The sequence below is a fragment of the Geotrypetes seraphini genome, chromosome 3 (assembly GCF_902459505.1).
Source record: "Geotrypetes seraphini chromosome 3, aGeoSer1.1, whole genome shotgun sequence".
Taxonomy (NCBI): Eukaryota; Metazoa; Chordata; class Amphibia; order Gymnophiona; family Dermophiidae; genus Geotrypetes; species Geotrypetes seraphini.
The window spans coordinates 130116480-130142596 of record NC_047086.1 but is presented as its reverse complement, the minus strand read 5'-3'; the positions used below and the strand labels follow the sequence as shown (position 1 = coordinate 130142596).

The 26117-nt window shown below is 42.1% G+C and overlaps 1 protein-coding gene across 1 annotated transcript in view; it reads left to right on the top strand.

Moving 5' to 3' along the window:
* The window catches only part of STMN4 (stathmin 4), an 81467-nt gene extending 62735 nt beyond the window's left edge, over positions 1-18732 (top strand). Inside the window, exons 4-6 of the mRNA XM_033938564.1 lie at positions 292-497; positions 5265-5456; positions 18639-18732. Coding sequence (XP_033794455.1) covers positions 292-497; positions 5265-5456; positions 18639-18698 — 458 coding nt within the window. The 3' untranslated portion in view covers positions 18699-18732. The remainder of the gene's footprint in view (positions 1-291; positions 498-5264; positions 5457-18638) is intronic.
* Positions 18733-26117: the final 7385 nt, after the last annotated feature.

Genomic DNA, 26117 nt, shown 5'->3' with positions numbered 1-26117 from the left:
TGAGGACTCAGAGTAGTACTGCGGCTTCAAGTTACATAGGTGTGTATGTCGTATGTTATGTTACATGAAGGGGATGGGATAGCTCAGCTATAATGAACAATGGGAAAATCTGCTGTCATTCTAGTGTTTCAGCTCACATCCCCAAATACTCCTGGGTCTTCTAGTTCAGGGTCAAGAGGATGACAAAAGCTTTACTGCAAGAGTTAAAATATACGTTTAGCACTCTTGAATGCCACTAGGGACTTTAACAAATGTAGCACTACTTATCTGTAGCTTTTGTCCTCTAATCAGACACTGTGGATCTCACCTGGTGTGTGATATCGGATATGGAAGTCATAGAACTGAACAAGCGCACTTCTGGCCAATCCTTTGAAGTTATCTTGAAGCCTCCTTCTTTGGATGGGGTCCCTGAGTTCAATGCCTCACTTCCCCGGCGGCGAGACCCTTCCCTGGAAGAGATTCAGAAGAAGCTAGAGGCAGCAGAGGAGAGGCGGAAGGTAAAGGACAATACATTGATTTCTTAATTTTTTTTTAAAAAAAGAGATTTTTGTTCTAGGTTATGTTACCATTGTGGGATCTGGATTTGGTTCATGTCTTTTTCAGTAGTTTAAAATGAGTTCATTCAGATACTTTTGGTATTTTTTCTGTCCGTGAAAGGCTTACATGTTTGTACTTGAAACAATGGAGGGTTAAGTGACGACCAAGATCACAAGAAGTATCAGTGAGATTTGAACTCTAGCTTTTCTACTCACTGTGCTATTAAACAATTTTTCCACACCAGATAGATAATAGCCCCTTACCACCAAGATTTTAGATATAATTACTCTTTTTTTTCCAAATCTAAGATGAGTTACCCATCAGATACCACAGTTACCCAAGATAACAAGGTGCATCAGTGGAGGATTAGGGGCCTGAACCTTGGTTTCCCTTAGTCTCACCCTACCTGTTCTCTTGGTCCTTTACAATGTGTCACAAACTAGAAAGTCCGCAGTGTTCTCTGATACCAGTATGGTTTATTGTTTATCGAAAGCTTCTATACCGCTGCTAATTACTGGGGTCATCAATTCAGAGAGGTTTACATGAGCTTCTGCTTCTGTAATGGTGTTACAATACAGAGTTTGCATTTCCTGGGATGGTTTCAATACAGATCTTAATTAAACCATAATCAATACATTATTAAACCGTAATCAATAAAGGAGTTACAATACAGAGTTAGAGTTTTCTGAGTTGGATTTCAAAACAGCTCTCTTAAACTTTAATCAATCCTCCTTCTTATTTCTGCCTATAATATATAATCAGTCTACCTGCTTATACATACTTATACATCTACAATATACATACTTATACATCTACTTATACATACTTATACATCTACCTACTTATACATACTTATATAAGTATGTACAATCTACTTGCTTGTACATACTTATATAAAATATATCATATATTTATTCATATTATATCTTCTTGTACACACATACCAATATATACATATATACATCTATATTTAGTATCGTGTTCTGTGTTCATACTACTCCTATTTCAATTTGCGCTTAGTGTCTGTATCGTGATCTATGTCCATCTTGGAAGTACTAACTTCTTGATAAATCTAATTACCTGTGCTATGATTATCGTATCCCCTGTCCCTATTGTGTTTATCCTATAGATGTTCCTAGTGGGAACAATCCAACTATCTCCTCTTTGTTGCATTATTGGATATAGTATTCTGTGAAGAGGATGGTCTTCATCCCTATCTTGAACTTTCCGGTGTCCTTTTCTAGTTTAGTTCCTTAGGAAGAGTGTTCCACCACCTTAGAGCCATCACTGAGAACATTCTTTTCCTAATGCTTTTGCATTTGATGTATTTGAAGGAGGTATTTCCAGCAGGAGGTTTTGGCTTGAGCATAGCGCGCATGCTGGTGTGTGGTGATTGTGCCAAGCCCGCCCGTCCGGCAGGCCAGCCGGGTCTAGAATGAGGCCAGATTGGCCCAGGCAGCAGAAACCGCGCCCACAGTGCCGACTTAGGCCAGTTTTTGGACATTTTTCTCTTTCGATTATGAGCCCTTTTAGGTAAATTTCAAGCGACCTGTTCTGGATAAAATTTCTCAAACAACTGTCCTCTGCTCCTAAACCTGCAGACCCTGAATCCAACTGGCATAACTGGACCGCCCTCTCCGAATCCACCTACCACTCCCTCGCCCCCCTTTCCACCAAATCTATCTCTTATCCTCGCAAAGCCCCCCTGGTACCTCCCTTATCATAGAGAACTAAAGCAGAAATGTCGAGCCCTGGAGCGCAAATGGAAAAAATCTAACTCCCCTACAGACAAGCAATCCTGGAGAGCCAACATTAAGCACTATAATTCTACATTAAAAAAAAGCAAGAAAGAACTTCTATGACGAGAAAATCTCTAGATCCAATAACCACTTTTCAAAATTTGGCGCTCTCTAACCTCCAAAAAAGACTCCACCTCTTTCCCCTCCTCTCCCTCAGCCGATGTTCTGGCAAATTTCTTCAATGATAAGGTCACTACCTTACGTTGCTCCTTCCCACCTGCAATCTCCTACAACTCCCTGGTGCTCACTGACCCCAACCCTACTCTACCGGCCTCCAGCGCTATCCCAGCCGACAGACTCTGGGCTGCCTTCGACCAAGTATCTGATTCCATCATCCTCAAACTCTGTCTCAAAATGAAATCCTGCAATTGTTCTTTAGATCCTTTCCCCTCCTACCTCTACGAGGAAATACCCACTCAAGCCATCTCTTCCATTACCAAACTCCTAAACTCCGCTCTACATTCGGTCCTTTTCTCCCCAGAAATGGGCCATATCGCCTTAACCCCTCTATTGAAAAAACCTGACCTCGACCTTTCCACTCCATCCAGCTATCGCCCAATAGCAAATATCCCTCTCCTAACCAAGATGCTCGAGTCCATCATATCGACTCAACTCTCATCCTACCTAGAGAAATTCTCCATCCTCTTACCCTACCAATACGGCTTTCGTCCCAATTTCAGCACCGAATCCCTACTGACCTCCCTAATCTCCAAGGTCCAACAACTTCACTCCCGCAACAAGTTCGCTCTCCTCTTGCAATTTGACCTCTCTGCCGCTTTCGACGTTGTTCATCACGACATTCTACTTTACCAACTTTCCGAGATTGGCATCACCTCCACTGTCCTTGAATGGTTCTCAAAATTCCTTCGTTCCCGCTCCTACATTGTCAACATGAATGGTACCTCTTCCTCCCCCTGGACACCAATCTGTGGAGTCCCGCAAGGTTCACCTCTTTCTCCTATCCTCTTCAACATTTATATGTCCTCCCTAAAACTCCTCCATCTATCCCCCCTTGAAACAATTTACACCTATGCTGATGACATCCTTGTACTTCTCAAGACCGACTCGAACCTCACTGATCTCCCATTGAACATATCCTCCTGTATCTCAAACCTCCAATCATGGGCCCACACCGTCCAAATGAAATTGAATGAATCCAAGACAAAACTACTTTAGCTTGGCCCAAAATTAGCTCAGCTACCCCCCTCAATCCCACTGCCTTCCGGCTCCTCTCTGTAGCTCGAATTCTCCAGCAAGGTCCTAGGCGTCATCATTGATTCTACACTGTCCTTCAACGACCACCTCAACTCCCTGGTAAAAAAATGCTATTTCAGCCTTCACATGCTGAGGTCAGTAAGATCCTTTTTCCATCAAAAACATTTTGCCGTTCTCGTCCAATCCATCATCCTCTCCAGACTGGACTATTGCAATTCCATCTTCATATGCCTAATGAAGAAAAACCTCCACAGACTTCAGCGGATCCAAAATGCCGCGGCCAAGCTTATCTTTGCTAAAAGTAAATTCGATCACGTCTCACCACTCCTTTCCAAGCTTCACTGGCTTCCGATAACTTCCAGAGTCCACTTCAAATGCATCAGCCTTACCTTCAAGATCCTCCACGGCATCCTTCCTCCACTAATTCCACTTTCCTGGAATTCCTCGAATCTTAGTACCTCCAGACCTACCCAAAAATCAAAACTATCCTTCCCCTCACTAAAAGGCATTTCCCACCCAGGAAAACTGGGGACTTCCCTCCTCTTCAGATTCACCGAGCTCTGGAATAACCTCTCCTCCCCCCTTCGGAACCTGAGTGCTTTCCAACCCTTCCGCAAACATCTGAAAACCTGGCTTTTCTCTAAAATCTAACTCTCCCTCCTCTCTGACATCCTAGCTCTCTAACATTCCTCTTCCCTCCGATCTTCATCTAACCCTTTCCCTGGAGTTCCTTTCTTATTACAATCCCTGTAAACCGTGCCGAGCTCCACGACCATGGAGATGGTGCGGTATAAAAACCTAAGGTTTAGTTTAGTTTAGTTTAAGTGGTTATACATTTTTAGAATAAATAAATAAATCCCAAAATGTGACAATAACTGTCATAATGTTACATTAGGTTTAAGTTCTATTTTTTTTTTTAAGATATTGCATGGGGTGGCTCTGGCTTATATGTATGACGCTTTGGCCTTTCCACCTGACAGAAGTACATATTTTTTAAAATCTGTTTGTCCTTTTTATTTACCCAGTTTAGTGCACAGTGTTCTAGGCGACTGCTCATTCTTCTAATGCTTTCCAGACTGCTAGGGAGTGGAGGTTGCTGCCGGCTTGGCTTGCTCTTATTCTTGATTAGAGAGATTTTAGAAAATGTTTAAAAATCAGATATATATTTTGTGGATCTTCTGCATGTTAATGTGACTTACTGTATGTTTTTTATGGTTTCGTACTTCTTGGGTATGCCCTTTGTTTTTTTTTGTGATCCAATTAGAATTTTTCAGGCATATGCAAAAGAATAAATTGCTGTGCTACACTATTTGTCCAAATCCCAAGTGAAAATCAAACTTAGCTGTGAGCTGAAATGAATACAGCTGCTTCCGGCTGGCAAGGAGGTACTCCAGGAATGACTTGGGAAACATTGCTTATTGAAATGTAACCATTTAGGCTTTTCCTAAAGGCAACTAACTGCTCCGAAAGTAATTAGTCTTAAATGTTTGAATAAAACAGAGCCTATGGAATGTTTTTCTGGTGGGGGGCAAACAAACCAACCTCTGCCTAGTTCCACCGTGCTCCCTAGACTGTGAGATCAGGCTCTGGGTCCGATGACCCACTCTATCCCACATTCTATGAGAATTAGAAAGCAAAGCTCTTCTCTTTGCATGCTCAGTTTTCAAGCTTATTAGAACTGCAATTTAGATGACTTTGCATGTTCCTTTTCAGTATCAGGAAGCTGAGCTCTTGAAACATCTGGCAGAAAAGAGAGAACATGAGCGCGAGGTCATCCAGAAGGCTATTGAAGAGAACAATAACTTCATCAAAATGGCTAAAGAAAAATTGGCCCAAAAAATGGAGGTCAACAAGGAGAACCGTGAAGCCCACTTAGCTGCCATGTTGGAACGCCTGCAAGAGAAGGTTAGTTAGGAGGACCTTTGCTTCCATCAGTGATTTAAAAAAACTAACAAACTTGAAAATAAATGAACTGACAGAATTAGCCACTGGTGATTGGCACATGCCACGATGCTATCTATCCTTGCACCTTCTGGTAGACTGCTTCCAAAAAACACCATGACGTTGACTGATAGAAAGGGTATAGTCGTTGATTATGATAGCAGTCTGCTACATAACTAACCCTGTTATCCGATACAGGTTGTATTGGCCACAACAATTAAATTCTGCTGAAATAAATCCTCTCTATAACAAACACTGTTTGGTTTTAACTTCCCAGTCTCTGTTATATATGAGGGGGGTACTGAAAAGTTCTCAGTCCAACCAAGAAATGAATGATGTGGATATGGTTCAATCAATGATCTGAATCATTGTCAAAAACATAGAATTTTGTTTCTGCAAATTGGCACGTAACGAAATAAGATAACACTCTTTTCAGCTACAGTGACACAATAATGTTCAGAGTTTAGGAATTTGGTTGGTTGGGTTGAAATCTTTTCAGCAACCCCTCGCAGAAGGCCCCCTTCAGTTTAAGAATGACTTCTGTCCTCTATTTCACATTTCTAATCTCAGGTTTCCAGCTTCCTTCAGTTAATAATTCTGATTCAGCACAGATTGTATTATAATTTAAAGAACCAGTGCCACTGTTAGCTACAACCTTTCAAAGTAAAACCAGCAAAGAACAATGTAAGCGGTACTGGCTACTCATACTTATCGTCTTTCTGTCTTAATCAATGTTTTATTTTCTACTTCTTGTAAACATCCAATACAACTGGCTAGATCTCACTATATGTCAGAATGTGGAAATTTCCAGCAGTTGGTGTGTCGAGAGGTGTGTAACTAAAAGTAGAGTGATTTTTCCGATCTTCAAAGGTTCCTTTCTGCTAATCCATATAGGTGTGTCTAGGACAGGGGTCTCCAAAGTCCCTCCTTGAGGGCCGAATCCAGTCGGGTTTTCAGGATTTCCCCAATGAATATGCATGAGATCTATGTGCATGCACTGCTTTCAATGCATATTCATTGGGGAAATCCTGAAAACCCGACTGGATTCGGCCCTCAAGGAGGGACTTTGGAGACCCCTGGTCTAGGAGATAATAAAGGGAATTGACATCCCATAAAGAGTGGAGAGAGGCAGAAAGGATGTTGGCCTGCTTCCGAAGGGGTTTCTGTAACTTTTCTTAACGTCTCCAGGTTTTTCTAGTGAGTGGTCATTGATCTTTCCACACAGAATGAACGTGTTCCTTGGTTTCGCTACTTTTTTTTTGTGGGAATGAAAGAGCTTGATTCTGTGTACATTCTGTTGCGTAATCAAGGATTTCCGTTATATGCTAGAAATTCACAGCACTGTGCTGTATTTAATTTATTTGAAGAAGGAAAACTTTGTAAACTGCTGAAGTGCAAACCACTGGAGGGTGTCCATTTCAGAGAGTGGAGGCATTATTGACAGACCGCAGGGCATACCAAAGAAATCTGTAACTGTAACAGGAGAACCTTCATTTATTCTGGATGGTCTTGGAAGCAAGGGAGGCCAGAATGGACATATGGAATTTCTTTTACTGCCCTGTGTTGTCATTTTCTTGTCTGAACTACAAACTGTATATTTTAGAGAGTCTAAAAGGCTGGAGTTTCTTTACTATTTTTCAGTAAACATTTGGTTTTGGAACAACGCTATTTGTGTGAAGATTTTTTTTTGAGTGACTGTGTATGATCCTCAGGGCCCCTCTGGAAGAATCCCATTTTTCTACACTGTGCAGTGCATGAAGGTAGCCCTTAAGTAAACAGAGACCCCTGGATTCTCTATGGTTGACCACAGTTGGGCATCGAGAGCAGATGCATGGGTAAAATAATTAGAAAATAAGGTGTTGAAAATCAATAATTGACATCAGTTGGCACCAGTTTGGAGTTATGAACACATAAGAATAGTCTTACTGGGTTAGACCAATGATCCATCTAGCTCAGTATCCTGACTTCACGAAGGCCAATCCAAGTCACAAGTACCTGACAAAAAACCAAATAGTAGCACCATTCCACACCACTGATTCAGGGCAAGCAGTGGCTTCCCCCACGTCTGTCTCAACAGCAGACTATCGACTTTTCCTCCAGGAACTTGTCCAAACCTTAGGTGCTATTAACATCCACGCATATATTTTATAGCCTAACACTTCAAAGAGATCTGGCTATGGAACAAGCATGGGTGAATCAGGGGCTGCTCTCAGAAGTGAGGCTCAGTTTTATAGAATACTATAGGCACATGTGATAGTCAAGTGGGATCTCTCAGAGAGAGAAAGAGATAATGGTTACTGTGGATGGGCAGACTAGATGGGCTATTTGGCCTTTATCTGCTGTCATGTTTCTATGTTTCTATATGATGCATGTCCAGCTACCAAAAATTGGGTGCCAGCATCTATTTCAGGTTTCAGCAGGTGTAAATTCTGGCACACAAAGGGGTCCTTTTATTAAGGCGCACTAAATGCTAAAGGCATTCATTATATTTATGGGTGCCTTAGCATTTAGCACGCGCTAAATCAGTTAGCACGCCTTAATAAAAGGATCCCACAGTTAGGTGCAAAATTCTCACTAAGGCCTCCTTTTATCAAGCCGTTAGGGTTTATTTTATTGCCGGCAGTGGTGGTAAAAACTCTGATGCTCATAGAATTCCTAGCATGGCTTGATAAAAGGAGGCCTAAGTTAGTATTCAGTAAAGGGCGCTTTGCATTGGCACAAATCTTTCCAGCTCCTAACTTTGGGTGCCAGGCTGACTAGTTGCCTCCATGATTCCCCAAACTACTCAATAGTCTGGGGTGGGGGGAGGGGAGAAATCTCAGTGGCGCAAAGCTGGCTAGCTGTCATATCACAGCTTTATGGGGTCAAGGAAAGGCAGAGCTAGGCAGATATTTTTCCCCCATTTTTTTTTCTTGTAAATCAAACATGGCTGCTCTGTTGCAGAAGCATGAAAAGTAATGAGTAAAATGTAACACACATAAACCTTTTTTGCTGTTTCATTCTACTTTACAGCTGATAAAGGGATCATAACTCTTAAAAACCAGAGGCAGATACATTAAGGTAGTCCAATAAAATGTGTTACCTACAACCTGTGTGTTGACCCTTATTTCTACATAGTCTTATTCTCTAGCTTTTGTGGACAATGTTAATTTTAAAACTGAGATTTATTTCCTTGCTAGTACTGCTGTTAAATGTTTTCTGGAATGATCTATATTTCTATTTCTTTAAATATCCCCCTCCTCCCCACCTTTTACAAAACTGCAATAGCGGTTTTTAGCGCAGGCCGGCGCGCTCAATGCTCTGTGTTGCTCCCGATGTTTATAGAGTTCCTATGAGCATCGGGAGCAGCGCAGAGCATTCAGCGTCGCAGCCTGCGTTAAAAACCGCTATTGTGGTTTTGCAAAAGGGGTGGTTAGAACATTACGGACATTTTCTCAAAAGGAAAAGAAGGATTACAAATGTCAGAGTGCTTAGAGACCTGATGCTCGTAGAATTCCTATGAGCATCGGAGCTGTTACTGCCACGGCCAGCGCTAAAAACGCTAGCATGGTTTTGAAAAGGAGGGAGTGAATGCTAAAGGAATGATCAGGCAAGGAACGCCCTGGTATCACTCCTTGGTACACTGCACCACAAATACAGTGTGAAATTCTGGTTGCCGCATCTCAAAAAAGATATAGCAGAATTAGAAAAGGTACAGAGATGGGCAACAAAAATGATAAAAGGGATGGGATGACTCCCCTATGAGGAAAAGCTAAAGTGGCTAGAGTTCTTCAGCCTGGAGGAGAGATGGCTCAGGAGAGATATGATAGAGATCTATAAAATACTGAGAGGAGCGGAAGGGGTAGATGTGAATCATTTATTTATTCTTTCCAAAAAGGCTAGGACTAGGATGCATCTAATGAAGCTACGAAGCAGTAGATTTAAAACAAACCAGAAAAAATATTTCTTCACTCAACATGTTATTATACTCTGGAATTTGTTGCCAGAGAGTGTGGTGAAAGCAGTTAGCTTAGCAGGGTTTTAAAAAGGTTTGGATAATTTCCTAAAACAAAAGTCTGTAAGCTGTTATTAAGATGGACTTCAGTAATTTCCACTGCTTATTCCTAGGATAAGCAGCATAAAATATGTTTTACTCTATAGGATCTTGCCAGGTACTTGTGACTTGGGTTGGCCATGTTGGAAACAGGATACTGGACTTGATGGACCTTCGGTCTATCCCAGAATGGCAACTTTTATGTTCGAACATTTGCAGTGTATTTTACAAAATAACCACTAACTGGGAAGCTTTTTGTAAAATAAACATAAATCCACAGGAAAACATATGTATTTAGTTGCACACGCAGTGAGAAGTTGATGTGACATGCTGGTTGTTTCCCATCCACTCGGGTGCACTTTCTCTCCTGGTGCAGCCTGATTGGCAAAAAGAGCTATGCTGGGTCTTTTATAATTTATTTACTCCACCTTCCTTCTATAAAAGCGCGGAAGAAGTTTTGAGTGCCGGCCTGCACTCTGAATGCTCTGCAATGCTCCGATGGTCAGAGTTCCTATGAGCGCCAAAACAGCACAGAGCATTCAGTGTGGCAACTGGCACTAAGAACCTCTTCTGCACTTTTGTAAAAAAAAAAAAAAAAGGGGGGGGAAAGGTTTAACTTGGAAACTTTCTATTATAGTACATAACTTTGGCATACAGTAAGAACAGTCATTTCACAAAGAAATGGTTAAAAAAGAAGCATCACAGCCCATAGCTTTACGGCAGTAATTTTATAAAAGACTTTTTGCATATAAAATCTTTTTTGTAGAAACAGAGAAAATGCCAACAGATAAAGATGGTATTGTCTATCCGGTCTGCCCTTCCATACCATCTGCTATCCCTTCCTCTCCCTTACATATGCTTATCCCGTGTTTTATTTTTATATGTCTATTTATGCATTTTGGAAAACAAAACAAGCATATAAATTGAGTAGAGATGATAGAAAATAAGGTAATATTCATAGTGGATCACCACCAGGAAACTAAAACATTATTTAGTGCACAATAAAGTATAGGGCCAAAGAAAAAGAAATTCTCTTAAGGGAAATTTAAAGATTACAAGAATAGCATCGTAGTAGACAATATCAGCAGTTGGTTTGTGTTACCCTGTGGAAGAGGTTTCAGATCTGACTATGACTCCACCACCTTCCCTCGCCACTATAAACACCAACAGTTGCTTTGGTTCAAAGAAAATAAAATTGAACCACAACACTTAACAGGAAATTTTAATATAGAGTATATGTGGTAGAGTATATATAATAGAGTATATGTGGTACCCAGAGGCAGGACTCCTGGTCGAAGTGCCAAGAAGTCCTTTCTCCTTCTCTGTGACACCTGTGAGATATCAGGAAATAAACAAATAGTAAGAACATAAGCCAATGGCCCATCTAGCCCAATATCTCGTCTTCATGGAGGCCAATTCAAATCACAAGTGCCTGGCAAAAACCCAAATAGTAGCAGCATTCCATGCCACAGATCCAGGGCAAGCAGTGGCTTCTCCCATATCTGTCTCAACAACAGTTTATGGACTTTTCCTCCAGGAACCTGTCCGAACCCATTCCAAAACCAGCTATACTAACCGCTCCCATCACATCCTCCAGCAACGCATTCCAGAGCCCAAACACTCTCCGAGCAAAAAAAATATTTCCTCCTACTGGTTGCAAAAGCATCACACTGCAACTTCATTGAGCGTTCCCCAGTCCCTGCATATCCCATTGCAGCAAAATATTGATTCCCCTACACCCATTCCACACCACTTAGGATCCCGCAGACCTCGATCACATTTCCTCTCAGCCGTCTCCCCTCCAAGCTGAAGAGCCCCAACCTCTCCAGTATTTCCTCATACATGAGGAGTTCCATCCCCTCCATCATCCTGGTCGCCCTTCCCTGAATACCCTCCAGTGCCGCTACATCTCCTTTAAGACAAGGAGACCAGAATTTAATACAACACTCAAGGCGAGCAATACAGAGGCACTACAGCATTCCTAGTCTTTTTCACCGTCCCCCCTCCAACAACTTAAAGCATCTTGTTTGCCTTCCTGGCCACCACCGCACATTGGGCAGAAGGCTTCAGCACATCATCCATGATGACACCGAGATCTCCCTCCCAAACGTTGACTCCAAGGTATACCCCTGCATCCGGCAACCATGACTTGGACCATTCTTCCCAATGCGCATCACTCAGCATCTGTCCACACCAAATTCCATCTGCCATTTGGATGCCCAGTCCTCCAACCAAAGAGCCAAAAAACTGCTCATTTATATATCTGAAATAAGTACATAGTACAAGTTCCCTATCATACTCCAGAGCAAACGTCATAATGAGAGTAGTTCGCTCAGTGAAAACTTCCAGAGAGTTCTTTAAAAAGTTAGTCAGATTCATCTCTGCAGGAACAACTCCAGCAACTTCTATCTTAATAGTGAGGTACTGTGCTCTCAAAATGGGTGGCATACTTTTAGATGGAATAAATGAAACATGAAGATATTTCCGCACCATTCCCACTGCTGATAATATTGGAGACCTAGGAAAGTTCAAGAATCTTAAACTGTTCTTTCTTTGATGATTTTCCATGTATTCCAACTTCTTGGAAATAAAAGATATTTCTTTAACAATTTCAAACTCTAGGTTGTTTCAGTTATACCAACTGTTCTTCATGTTTCTTTAGGTTCTCACCGTTCACTGGCAGTCTCTCCTTGTGTTTCTACACTGGAGAAAATAGTGCCACAATCACTCCTTAACACAGACATTGCCTTTTTAAGATTAGAGTCTATGATCATAATAGCTTGCCATAGGGCTTCAATATTGACAACAACAGGCTTAACTATCTCCCCGAAAAGCAAGTTGTTGCCTCAAGAAGCCTCTCTTCCACTCCCTTCCAAGCAGGATACAGATCTTCCTGCTTCAGGTATTAACTCCTCAGTGAGTTGCTGCACAGCTAGTTCTCCACTGCTGACTGTTGAAAACTCCTCTCTGGAAGGCAGACCATCAGCCATTCCTGCTTCCGGGTTGAGGGGGAGCCTGCCTCTGGTTCGGGCTCAGTGAAACCCGGTCAGCTATAACATTCAGCGTTCCTCCTCAAGCTGGCACATTCTCCGTCACTTGTCAGGTCATCACTACCAGAATTGTAGTCTCCACAAAGTGCCTCAGTTCTGCTGAGGGTGGAAGACAAACCCGTGGAGCACCTTTCTGCTTCCCCATAGCAAAAACAGCTAAGGTAAGAGGTCACCATCAAAACAGTTCTCACACAGGAGAGAGCTCCAGTCAAACGTTTGCTCTCAATGCCATCTTGGCCCCGTCTCTACGAACAGATCTACCCTATGCTTTATTGAATTTAGATACAGTTTTCATCTCCTAAACCTCCACCAGGAGACCATTGCACATAACCACCACCCTTTCTGTAAAATGTATTTGCAAAGATTATCCTCTTTCACCCTACTCCTCATTTCAAAGAATTGAAAGAAAACTTGCATTCTCTGTATTTATGCTATGAAGATATTTTAATATCTGTACATGTCTCCCCTCTTATTTTAAGATCTTCAGGTCTGTCTCCATATACTTTATGATGAAGATTGACCATTTAAGCAGCACTCCCTGTGCTGTATATATCCTTTTGAAGGTGTAGTCTTCAGAATTGTACACTGTACTATAAATGAGATCACATCAAACATGTATGCAGAAACATTATCATCTCCTTGCCATTCAACTGCTTATGCACCCAAGCATCATTCTGGCTTTAGCCATTAACTTTTCTACTTGTTTGGCCATCCTAAATTTAGCAGATGTGATCACCCTCAAATTCCACTCTCTTTTTGGGCATGCAAAAGTACTTCACACCCTATACTACACTGCATAACCTCACATCTTAGCTGCCAAATTCTAGACCATTCAAACTTCATGGTTATCTACACAATCAGGTGTGTCTACCCCACTGAAAATTTTCATATCATCTGTAAAGAAACAAACATTACCAGTCAACCCTTCTACAATATCACTAACAAAAATGTTAAATAGAACCAGCCTAAAAGCTGATCCCTGTGGCACACCACTGATAATGTCCCTTTCATGACAGTGAACCCTATTTGCCACTACTTTTTGCTGTCTTCCAATTAGCATGTTTCTAACCCAGTCAGTCTCATTAGCATCCATACCAAGGGCACTCATGTTTTTTGAATAAGTTTCTTATGCAGAACTGTGTCAAACACTTTGCTAAAATCTAAAAACACCAGATCCAATGCTCTCCCTTAATCCATATGCCTGGTCATGCAGATCAAATTTCTCTGAAAAGACCTAGCTCTAGTAAAACTATGCTGTGGTGGTGGTGGTGGAGATATGCTGTTAGCATGTAGAGACTTGTGGCTACAGGTGTGTGCCCATAGGGATAGGTTCAAATGGGCACACCTCACCCTTTGGGGGCCCTTTGAGCACTGCAAAGTAGTTCAGGGCAATTAGAGAAGAGAAGGCTCAACAGTGATATGAAAAAGGACTATAAAATACTAAGTGGAATGGAAAGGGTAGATGTGAATTGCTTGTTTACTCTTTCCAAAAATACTAGGAATAGGGGGGAATACTAGGAATAGTAGTATATTTAAAACAAATGAAGAAAATCTCTCTTCACATAACATGTAATTAAATTCTGGAATTCATTGCAAGAGAATGTGGTGAAATCAGTTAGTTTAGCCAGGTTTAAAAAGGGTTTGGATAATTTCCTAAAAGAAAAGTCCATAGGCCATTATTGAAATGGCTTAGGGAAATCCACTGCCTATTCCTAGGATAAGCAGCATAAAATCTGTTTTACTGCTCGGGATCTTGCTAGGTACTTGGGACCTGGGTTGGCCACTGCTGGAAACAGGATACTGGGCTTTGTGGACCTTCAGCCTGTCCCAATATAGCAACTTTTATGTTCTTATGTGAGCTATGTCTAGGACAATCAAGCCATTCTGACATCACTGCTGAGGTTGGCTCTTAGGCATTGATGGAATGAGGCATTATGACATCACAATCTCAGCTCTGGAATGTTGCTACTCTTTGGGTTTCTGCCAAGTACTTGGGACCTGGGTTGGCCACTGTTGGAAACAGGATACTGGGCTTTGTGGACCTTCAGCCTGTCCCAATATAGCAACTCTTATGTTCTTATGTGAGCTATGTCTAGGACAATCAAGCCATTGTGACATCACTGCTGAGGTTGGCTCTTAGGCATTGATGGAATGAGGCATTATGACATCACAATCTCAGCTCTGGAATGTTGCTACTCTTTGGGTTTCTGCCAAGTACTTGGGACCTGGGTTGGCCACTGTTGGAAACAGGATACTGGGCTTTATGGACCTTCAGTATGGCAACTCTTATGTTCTTAGAACATTGGATTGTTAGGAGTGCTGAGTTTGCCTATGTGGGTAAATGGAAACTCAAAATTAAATCTGCAGTACCCACTACAATGGGACAAATGAACAGGCATCTTTTCCAGACAGATGCCACCAGCTCTTCAGTTTCTCAGGTAATCTCTCCAAAAGGAGCTTCTTTAAGCTCCTTAAGTACTCTATTTCCCCCTCCTGATATTTCATGCTTGTAAGGGGTGTCACGTGCAGGCACCTCATCACTATTAGACTTGGGAAATTTGGGTGCTAAGACATAATTGATAGCATTGTTTTATTCAAGTGTACCCAAAAATCTAGGTCCGAGGATGGTGTTTGATTTCTCAAATGAAGAGAATGCTTAAGATTGTTATTGCACATAATGGGGTCATTTCACCAAAATGTTGTAAAAAGTGGCCTTGGAGCATCCTTACGTGAGTCGTTCTTATTTGTACTGCAGGAGTAAAGTGACCGATTTTTCCATTTTTCACTATTAGTGACCATGAGCTAATTTTCACACTAGCACATGAGCCCCTACCACCACCTAGTTATAGGCAGTAAAGGTGTTGCGCTAATCGGTTAGCGAGCAGCAATAGAGCCGCACTGATTAGTACAGACCACATCCACGCTCTACCCCCAGACTCACCTCCAGTATTAACAAATACATTTTATTTTTATTTTTTTGTGTATGGGTAGTGCACCAATCCTAAAATTACCACCATAGTAAGGCATTTTTTTGCATGTGCTAATGCTTACTGCAGCATAATAAAATAATAATAATAATAATTTATTTATATGCCGCCATACCGGGGAGGTTCTAAGCGGCTCACAGCATGAAGAAAACAATACATACATTTTCAATAAAAATCGTGATAAAATACAGTAAAAGGGCAGTACATACATTTCAATAAAATTGATCAGAATAAAAGATACAAAATATTTCAATAAAATTGATCAAGATGAAAAAACAAACCATGCAGATAAGAAACATGAAAATGCAAACATGGTTGAAATAGGAGAAAAGGTAAATCCATTACAATGTCAGCCTAATAAATAATTGAGTCTTTAATAATTTCCTAAAATTTAAATAAGAAGAAGCTTCTAACATCATTTTTCCAAGCCATGTGTTCATTTTAGTGGCCTGAAATGAGAAACTTCTTGTAGCGGCAAGATTTTATAGAAGGAGAAGTAAATAACTGTACTCTCCGTGTATTTTTATTAGAATGACTCCAAGAAAAATGAGAAAGGAGATAACCTGGTGCCAGCCCAAATGCTACTTTGTAACAAATGCAAGAAAATTTGAACAATACTCTAGACTCCTCCTAGCATATGTAAACTATACACTTTCAATTGGAGACTGTTGAGATAAAATGATGATGCAGTAATGCAGAGATAATGAAAAGCCAGTGAGGCTCCGTGTTTAGCTCAGAAAGAAGGAAAAAGCCTCAGAACGGGCCCTCCCACCACCACAAAGGTGGATATAAAAGGTGGTTGAGCGGTAACCTCACAGGCAAAACCTTCGTTTAAAAATGAGCACTGCAACACTTGAGCATAAACCGTGCTTCACATACAAAATGTCCAGACAGAGGAACAAATTCCACTTATCTTAGATGCTGATCGGCACACCAACGGAGGCCAGCGTTTCACCGACAGGCTACATCAGGGTGTGACCCGACCGATCAGTCTGCAAAACAAAAGAAGAAAAATAGGAGAACATATAGTTCCTCACTTACTTTAAACTTCCTACTCTATTAATTAAAGTCATACCTTTGTGAGAGCGTAAAAAGACGCTTCAAAAAGTCCAGAAAAGGGCTCCCATTGGGGTGGCTCCGGATGTCTGGTTTTTAAATCTTCTCGGTGGAAGAAGACGTCATCACCAGAAGTACGTCAGAGAAAGACAAAAAAAACCGGAGACATAATTGATTCAAACAGAACCAGCTGACAAAATGTGTCAATGAAAAAGGGGGGGGGGGGAATTTGTCAGCTGGTTCTGTTTGAATCAATTATGTCTCCGTTTTTTTGTCTTTCTCTGACGTACTTCTGGTGGTGACGTCTTCTTCCACCGGGAAGATTTAAAAACCATGCCATCAGGTAGGCAGAGGTTCTTGTTATCTCTGTAAGTTAACATCGACAATGATCATGTAAGCCTCTTTAAGTAGCTCCCCTATACTTAGTAGAGCCCAATAAACATGATAGAGCCCAATAAGCATGAGTGAAAACTAGGCCGAGGATCACACAGGCTAATCGCATGTCCTGATGTACGGGATTTGATAAATTATCTATGTCACGAGGACAGCCATTCTCCAGGCATTGAACTGCATGTGTTGAACACAGAGGTCACCTTCGTTGTTTGGCTTTAGAACATAACACAACATAAGAGTTGTCATGTTGGAACAGGCCAAAGGTCCATTAAACCCAGTATCCTATTTCCAACAGTGGCCAACCTAGATCACAAGTACTTGGCAAGGAAAAATGCAGAACGGAAAAAGTGGAAAAATCGCTGGATTAAGTGTATAGCCCTCAATGGAGACTGCCCCAACGTTGTTGGTTGGGCTGAGAACTTATCAGTGGTCCCCTCATATATATGGTTCATGCCTTATATAGAATTGCACTAAACTCCATTCTAGTCAGCGTTGATTTTTTTTTTGGGTGCTATGTATAGAATCAGGTCCTTTATAGATTGTTACATTTTATTTTGTGTTTATAATAAGTTAGTTTTATTGCATGACACCTAGAGTGACGTGATTTTTTTTTTTCTTAAAAACATATCAAGTGTAAATAAATAATAAATAAAATATAGCAAAGAGTAATGCTTACTTTATACCAATTATGAACTTTTATAAAATTTAGAATATGAACTCCCTCCTTTACAAAGCTGCGCTAGCGTTTGTAGCGCTGGTCGTGGCAGTAACAACTGGGAAGCTCGTAGGAATTCTATGAGCGTCGGAGCTGTTACCGTAGCAGCCGGCACTTAAAACACTAGCGTGGCTTTGTAAAGGAGGGGGGAAGTAAGCTACTCCTCACTGAAACCAATGGGTACCCCTTTGACTAGATTTAGATTAGTGGCCTGCTTTATTATTATTTTTTTTTTGGTGTATATTGGGCCTGTTTGTGTACTGAAAACCAAAGCACAGTTTCATTTTAAAAAGCTTTTTTTTTCATAAAATAAAAGACAAGTGGTATTTTGAGGCATAAGTGATGTTCTACCAACTGAGATCCCTTTTCATCACATTTGTTTCCTATTAGCATAGAAATTTTATTTTAAAAAATGACTTAATGCATCAGAATCTCCATTGTGTAACATGTGGAAGACCTCACAAATTATGAGTGTCTGGCATTTTCCAAGTCCTGGTGGCTGCATTATTCATAAAGCCACATTAGATATTCTATCAGCATCATCACTGTGGTTAAACTTTATTCTGATTCTGTTTGAAAGGTAATCAGTTTACGTAATGAAGAAGATGGTACAAAGTGGTAAAAATGAAAGCAATATTTTTCTAGACATGTGCCATTCATGCCCTGAAGAAGCAGCTCTAGTCATAGTTGATCTGATGGGAGTTGCAAGATTTGGTTAACCCGATGATCCATGTAATGTGAATTACAATAATACAGTTTTATTAACTTTAAAAAAAAGAAAAGAAAGGCTTATGGATTTTTCTGCAGATGTCTTGGTTGCTAGTGTTGACACAACCTCAGACCAGTTTTAATGCAAAATGAGACATGGTTTTAACTTGGTGCTAATTCTGAGACTTTTCCTTCTCCATAAAGGACAAGCACGCAGAAGAAGTGCGGAAAAACAAAGAGCTGAAGGAAGAGGCATCCAGGTAGAAGTGGACGTGGTGAAATTGGACTGATGGCTCCCTGGGGCCCTGCACAATGTCAGGCAGAAGAGATGGAGGCTATTACGCTTTATCTATTAGTGAAGAGTGGAATGGTGAAAGCCATCTGATTCTAGGGAGGGGTTAGGACTGGGAATTGGGTAGGGGGATTGAGTTGTATAGAGTATCCCATCAGCTGATTTGTCCACAATCCTCTCTATGATCCCATCTTTTTTTGTTTTTTTATTTCATTATTTCTTTATTCTTTTTTCTTTTTGACTGTTGCATCAACTGTACTTGTTATAAATCATGGTCTTATAAAAACAGGCAAATCACATTGTGAAAACATTTTTTGATTTCATTAAATAAACTACAGACAAGAGTAACAATGTTATATCCCTCTGAGTGTGCTGATGTGTTTCATTTAATTTGTCTTCAACAGACATGAAACTTGTGAATTACCGTAACTTCAAAGCCTATCTGTTTAAATGAATTACATTTACATTTATGTAGGAATATAAGAGGGAATTTTAAAAAAAAAATGCATTCAAAGGGGAAATCACATGTCCAAATCAGGATGTTTGACTTTTCCCTATACTTTTATAAAAGATGTATAGAAACATAGAAACATAGAAGATGACGGCAGAAAAGGGCTACAGCCCATCAAGTCTGCCCACTCTGCTTACCCACCCCCTGTCTATGCCCTAATGACCCAATTTCCTTATCTTGACCCTCGTAGGGATCCCACATGGGTATCCCATTTATTCTTAAAGTCTGGCACGCTGTCTGCCTCGATCACCTGCACTGGAAGCTTGTTCCAATGATCAACCACTCTCTCTGTGAAGAAATACTTTCTAGTGTCGCCATGAAATTTTCCGCCCCTGAGTTTGAGCGGGTGCCCTCTTGTGGCCGAGGGTCCCTTGAGAAAGAAAATATCATCTTCCACTTCGACACGTCCCGTGAGGTACTTAAATGTTTCGATCATGTCTCCCCTCTCCCTACGTTCCTCAAGAGTGTAGAGCTGCAATTTGTTCAGTCTCTCTTCGTACAAGAGACCCTTGAGCCCCGAGATCATCCTGGTGGCCGTCCGTTGAACCGATTCAATTCTGCGCACATCTTTACTGTAATGTGGCCTCCAGAATTGCACACAGTACTCCAGATGAGGTCTCACCATGGCCCTGTACAACGGCATTATGACTTCAGGCTTTCGGCTGACGAAACTTCTATTGATACAACCCAATATCTGCCTTGCCTTAGATGAAGCCTTCTCCACTTGATTGGCAGTTTTCATGTCTGCACTGATGATTACTCCTAAATCTCGTTCTGCTGAAGTCCTAGTTAAAGTTTCTCCATTCAAGAAGTACATCCTGCATGGATTACCGCTTCCGAGGTGCATGACCTTACATTTCTTAGCATTGAAGCCTAGCTGCCAGGTTGAGGACCAACTTTCCAATGTAAGCAGGTCCTGCGCCATATAATTCTGTAAACTGCATTCACTTAGTATATTACATAGTTTGGCGTCATCGGCGAATAGTGTTATTTTACCTTGAAGCCCTTGAGTCAGATCCCCTATGAATATGTTGAAAAGGAGTGGACCCAGGACCGAGCCCTGCGGCACTCCACTGGTCACCTCCGATGTTTTAGAGAGGGTACCATTAACCACCACCCTCTGAAGTCTGCCACTCAGCCAATCATTGACCCATGCAGTTAGTGTCTCTCCTAACCCCATCGATTCCATCTTGCTTAGCAGCCTGAGGTGTGGGACACTGTCAAAAGCTTTACTGAAGTCCAGGTACACGTAGAAACATAGAAACATAGAAATAGATGGCAGATAAGGGCCCACAGCCCATCTAGTCTGCCCACCTTAATGTCCCTCCCCTACCTTTGCCCTGTGAATAGATCCCATGTGCCGATCCCATTTTGCCTTAAAATCAGGCACGCTGCTGGCCTCAATCACCTGTAGTGGAAGACTATTCCAGCGATCAACCACTCTTTCAGTGAAAAAGAATTTCCTGGTGTCACCTCGTAATTTCCCGCCCCTGATTTTCAACGGATGCCCTCTTGTTGTCGTGGGACCCTTGAAAAAGAAGATATCTTCCTCCGCCTCGATGCGGCCCGTAAGATACTTGAACGTCTCAATCATGTCTCCCCGCTCTCTGCGCTCCTCGAGCGAGTTTAGCTGTAATTTGTCAAGCCGTTTTTCGTATGGTAGATCCTTGAGTCCCGAGACCATCCGGGTGGCCATTCTTTGCACCGACTCCAGTCTCAGCACATCCTTGCGATAATGCGGCCTCCAGAATTGCACACAGTATTCCAGGTGGGGCCTCACCATGGATCTATACAATGGCATAATGACTTCCGCCTTACGACTGACGAAACCCCTTCGTATGCAGCCCATGATTTGTCTTGCCTTGGACAAAGCCTGCTCCACTTGATTGGCAGACTTCATGTCCTCACTGACGATTACCCCCAAGTCTCGTTCTGCTACCGTTTTTGCTAGGATCTCGCCATTAAGGGTATAAGACTTGCATGGATTCTGGCTGCCCAGGTGCATAACTTTGCATTTTTTGGCATTGAAGTTGAGTTGCCATGTCCTAGACCATCGCTCCAGTAGGAGTAGGTCGTGCATCATGTTGTCGGGCACTGAATCTTCGTCTGTTGTGCATTTGCCCACTACATTACTCAGTTTGGCGTCATCGGCGAATAATGTTATTTTACCTCGAAGCCCTTCTGCCAAGTCTCTTATAAAGATGTTGAATAGGATTGGGCCCAAGACTGAGCCCTGTGGTACTCCACTAATCACCTCCGTCATTTCGGAGGGGGTGCCGTTCACCACCACCCTTTGGAGCCTACCTCCAAGCCAGCTCCCAACCCATTTCGTCAATGTGTTACCTAATCCTATAGAACTCATCTTGCTCAGTAACCTGCGGTGTGGTACGCTATCGAATGCTTTGCTAAAGTCCAGGTACACGATGTCCAGGGACTCCCCAATATCCAGCTTCCCCGTCACCCAGTCAAAGAAGCTGATCAGGTTGGATTGGCAGGATCTCCCCTTAGTAAATCCATGTTGTCGGGGATCCCGTAGATTCTCCTCATCCAGGATCTTATCAAGTCCAACTTTCTTGTTACCCAGTCAAAGAAGCTGATGAGATTGGATTGGCAGGACCTACCCTTGGTGAATCCATGCTGACTGGGATCCCGAAGATTCCCTTCATTCAAGATCGTGTCCAATTTGCTTTTAATTAGTGTTTCCATGAGTTTGCACACTATTGATGTGAGACTCACCGGTCTATAATTTGCAGCCTCTGCCCTGCAACCCTTTTTATGCAGAGGAACGACATTAGCTAATTTCCAGTCCAGGGGAACTTTCCCCTTACTTAGGGACAGATTGAATAGCTCAGCCAACGGTTTCGCCAGGACATCGCTCAATTCTCTGAGCACTCTTGGGTGCAAATTGTCTGGTCCCATGGCTTTGTTCACCTTGAGTCTTGCCAGTTCACTGTAAACTTCACCTGGTGTGAACTCAAAATTCTGAAACAGGTCTTCTGTGCTTTGTGTTGCCTTCAACTGCGGACCGTGTTCCGGTGCCTCACAGGTGAAGACTGAGCAGAAGTATTCATTCAGTAGTTCGGCTTTATCGGAATCTGATTCCACGTAACTTCCGTCCGGTCTTCTAAGGCGTACTATCCCACCTGTGTTCCTTTTTCTGTCACTAATATACCTGAAGAAGGATTTGTCCCCCTTTTTAATGTTTTTTGCCAGAATTTCTTCCACTCGAAGTTTTGCCTCCCTAAATGCCATTTTGACCGCTGTAGACCTGGTCCTATATTCTACTTTTGCCTCTCTAAAATGCACGATGAAGTGGATGTCTTTGTGCCGTTATATGCAATCAGAACTTCCATGATAGACACAAATCCTTCCAACTTATGGATAAGGAAATAGCAGGGATCTAGGCATCCATAAAAACAAAAATAATGCTCAGGCTTTGAACCAAATATATTCAAATATCACAAGTATATTGAACAAATAGGATGTTACAAGTATCTTGGGTGGAGGAAAAGACCTCAAGGCCTCAGTGAAACAGAACTGCGAAGCCAAATAGCATTCATATATGGTTCACAAATTTTGAGCAATTATTGGTCAGAAAACAGAGACATACATTTCGCAGCATATGAACAGCTATGTTGTGCAAACGCAACATAGGTGATCATATTGTTGTCACTTGAACTCCCACTTGTCTGGTCTTAATCCCCATTATTCAGGCATTTACATGGACTGTTTATGCTCTTTTGATCATTGCATCATTGTGGAGTCAGCATTATGGCTCTTGAACTAATTCTCTGAAGAAGTTCTAACAAAACGGATTTGTCAGAGTTAGTTCTGGTGAACACTAGTCCTATGAATTTTGGTAACAGTATCAATTTTATTGATTATAAAATTGTTATTTTGCACAAAATTTTTACATAACTTCATACAACTTTATCATTATACAGTCAAACCTCAGTTTACAAGTGCCGCGGTTTGCGAGTGTTTTGCAAGACGGGCAAAACATTCTCGCAAATCATGACTCACAAACCGAGCATTGACTCGATTTGCGAGTCCCCATGCCCGCAAACACCGCCTCCCCCCCATGAACCGGCATCGCCCCACCCTCGCGAACGCTCACCTCCCCCCCCCCCCCCCGCACGAACCGGCATTCCCCGCCTGCCTAAACTAAATGCTTATCCCCAGTGTGGCACCGGCACACAGCACCAACCCTCAGGAGGTGCCAGTGCTGGTGCCCGAAGATCGTGCCTCTCCCCCGACTGGGCCTTGAGCATCTGGGAATGCTCAAGGCCTTCTGGCTCCCGCCTCTCTCCGAGATTCTCGGAGAGAATGAGAGCCAGAAGGCCTTGAAGGGGTCTGAAGGGAGATCAAAACTGTTGGTGAGGCAAGGGGATTTGGAGCAGCTTCCAAGGGTCTAGGAGAGGAGACATAGTTGGGGGAGGGGAGTTATAGTGGCTCTACATGCCCTGTGCAGAGCATGTACCACACAAACCTTTATTCTGTAGTGAACAAAGGGTAAGAGCAAATAGGGACCCTTCCAGCAAGGGTAGGGTTACCAAATGTCTGGATTTCCCCGGACATGTCCTCTTTTTTGAGGACTGTCAGAAGTCAGGGTGGCCTTTCAATTTTACAACTTTTGTCTAGGAAAACTCGACATTCATTCAATTTTCTATACCATTCTCCCAGGAGAGCGCAGAACGGTTTACATGAATTTATTCAGATACTTAAGCATTTTTCCATGTCTGTCCCGGTGGGCTCACAATCTATCAATCTATCTAATGTACCTGGGGCAATGGGAGGGATTAAGTGACTTGTCTAGGATCACAAGGAGCAGTGGGAGTTTGAACCCACAAACTCAGTAACCCTATAGCAGCTCACACACCTATTGGGAGTCCTCCACTCCCCCTCTCCATGCACATATCCAGAGTCCTCCTTCCTAACCCCCTCCCCCGCCCCCGCTAGATCCTATGCTTGCTCACCTGGTGCTACTGTAACTCTTCCTGCTATTGGCGAGTGAACTAAACATGCTGCCTTTGGTGACCCAGGAGCTTTCTCTCAGCAGAGGAAATGCTTACAGGTTGCTGAAGATAATGTGTTTAGTTCACTCCTGCTGCTAACAGCACAAGAGTTTACAGCAAACTGAATAAGCAAGCACCGGATTCCGGGGGATGATAAGAAACATGCTAGTCTGCGGGAATGGGGAGGAAAGGGAAGGAAAGATGCTCTAGACCTGCAGGGGATAGAGATACCAGACAACAGGAGGATGGGAAGGGAAGGAGAGAGATGTCAGACCACTGGATGGGGAAGGGGGGTGAGTAATAGATGTTAGACCATGGAAAGGAAGGAGGAGGGAGCGATTCCTGGCAGGGGAAGGTGAAAGGAAATACAGAGAGATGCAAGACCACAAAGTAGGAGAGAAGGGAAAGGAAGTAGGGGCGAGAGATGCCAGACTGTGGGAAGGAGAAGAAAAAGATCCCAGACCATAGGAGGGAGAAAGGGGAAGATGGATGTCAGACAATAGGAGAGGGAAAGAGAGGGATGGAGAGGAAGGGGAGAGAGAGGGAGGACAAGGTGCATAGGGATGGGAAGGGTGGGGAAGGAGAAGGGCAGAGCAAGGAAGGAGATGGTACATAAGGTTGGGAAGATGGGGAAGGCTAGAAAATGGAAGAAATGCTGTTTATGGATAGATGGGAATGGGGGAGAAGAAAGAAGGAGAAAATGGTCCTCATGGATAGATGGGAAGGGAAGACATGGAAATGTAGATAGATTTCCTGAGGAAGCAGAAATATGGAAGAAATTTGAATGTTAAAAGTTAATTCAAAAGATGGATGTAGGGCAGTAAATGAAGAGAGAAAGACAACAATTGGATAAGAAACACAGTTAAGCACACGGACATAAGAAAGTGCAACCAGAGAGTGGGAAAAGATAAATAGAAAAAGAAAATAACCTGACAACAAAGGTAGGAAAAGTGATTTTATTTTCAATTTAGTGATTGGAATGTGTCAGTTTTCAGAATTTACATCTGCTGTCTATATTTTGCACTGTTCAGGAAAAAATGTATTTCTTTCTATTTCTCTGGTGTTGTCCTGCACGCAGAGCCTGGCATCTTAGGGTTTCGTTTGTATATATTAGGACTTTTAGTTTGTGGTCCTGTATTTGCATAGGGTTTATCTGTGTTCTGACTGTGTGACCAAGGCCAGGTGTTCTGGTAGGAATGAATGTTGTGAAGCATTATTAGTGTCATAAGCCCAAGTAGGAAGATATTTGTTGGCAGTTTGTTCAGGTTTTGGAAGGCCATGAAGACAAGGCCATGTTCGGAGGGCCTCTATGTATGTTCGGATGTCGACATGATGACATCATACGCATATGCGCAGTGTCGATTTGGCTTAGTATAACCTCCAGATTCATGGAGATTTCTTTCAGTTCCTCTGCATCATCAATCTTAAAAATCATTTCCAGTTCAGGTAGATCTCTTTCATCTTCTTCTGAAAAAGATCGCAGCAAAGAACTCATTCAGTCTCTCCGCTATGGCCTTATATTCCTTGAGTACTCCTTTTGATCCTTGATCATCAAATGGTCCAACGGATTGAGTTTTTGCCACTTTGGAAAGTTTCTCTTCATATTCTTTCTTAGCTTTCTTTATCAATGCTTTGCATTTAACTTGCCAGTGCTATGTCTGTTCTCATTTTCTTTATTTAGATCCTCTTTCCATTCTTTAATAATTTCAAATATGTATCTTCATTGGATAATTCTTGACAGGTTTCTTGCCTATATTTTTCTTTCTTACAAACCACCAATGCATCCCCCCCCACCCCACTTTGGCTGCCCATTTGATCACTATAGAGTGTTCTGTTCTTAGTTTATCCAAAGTTGTCCTTTCCTC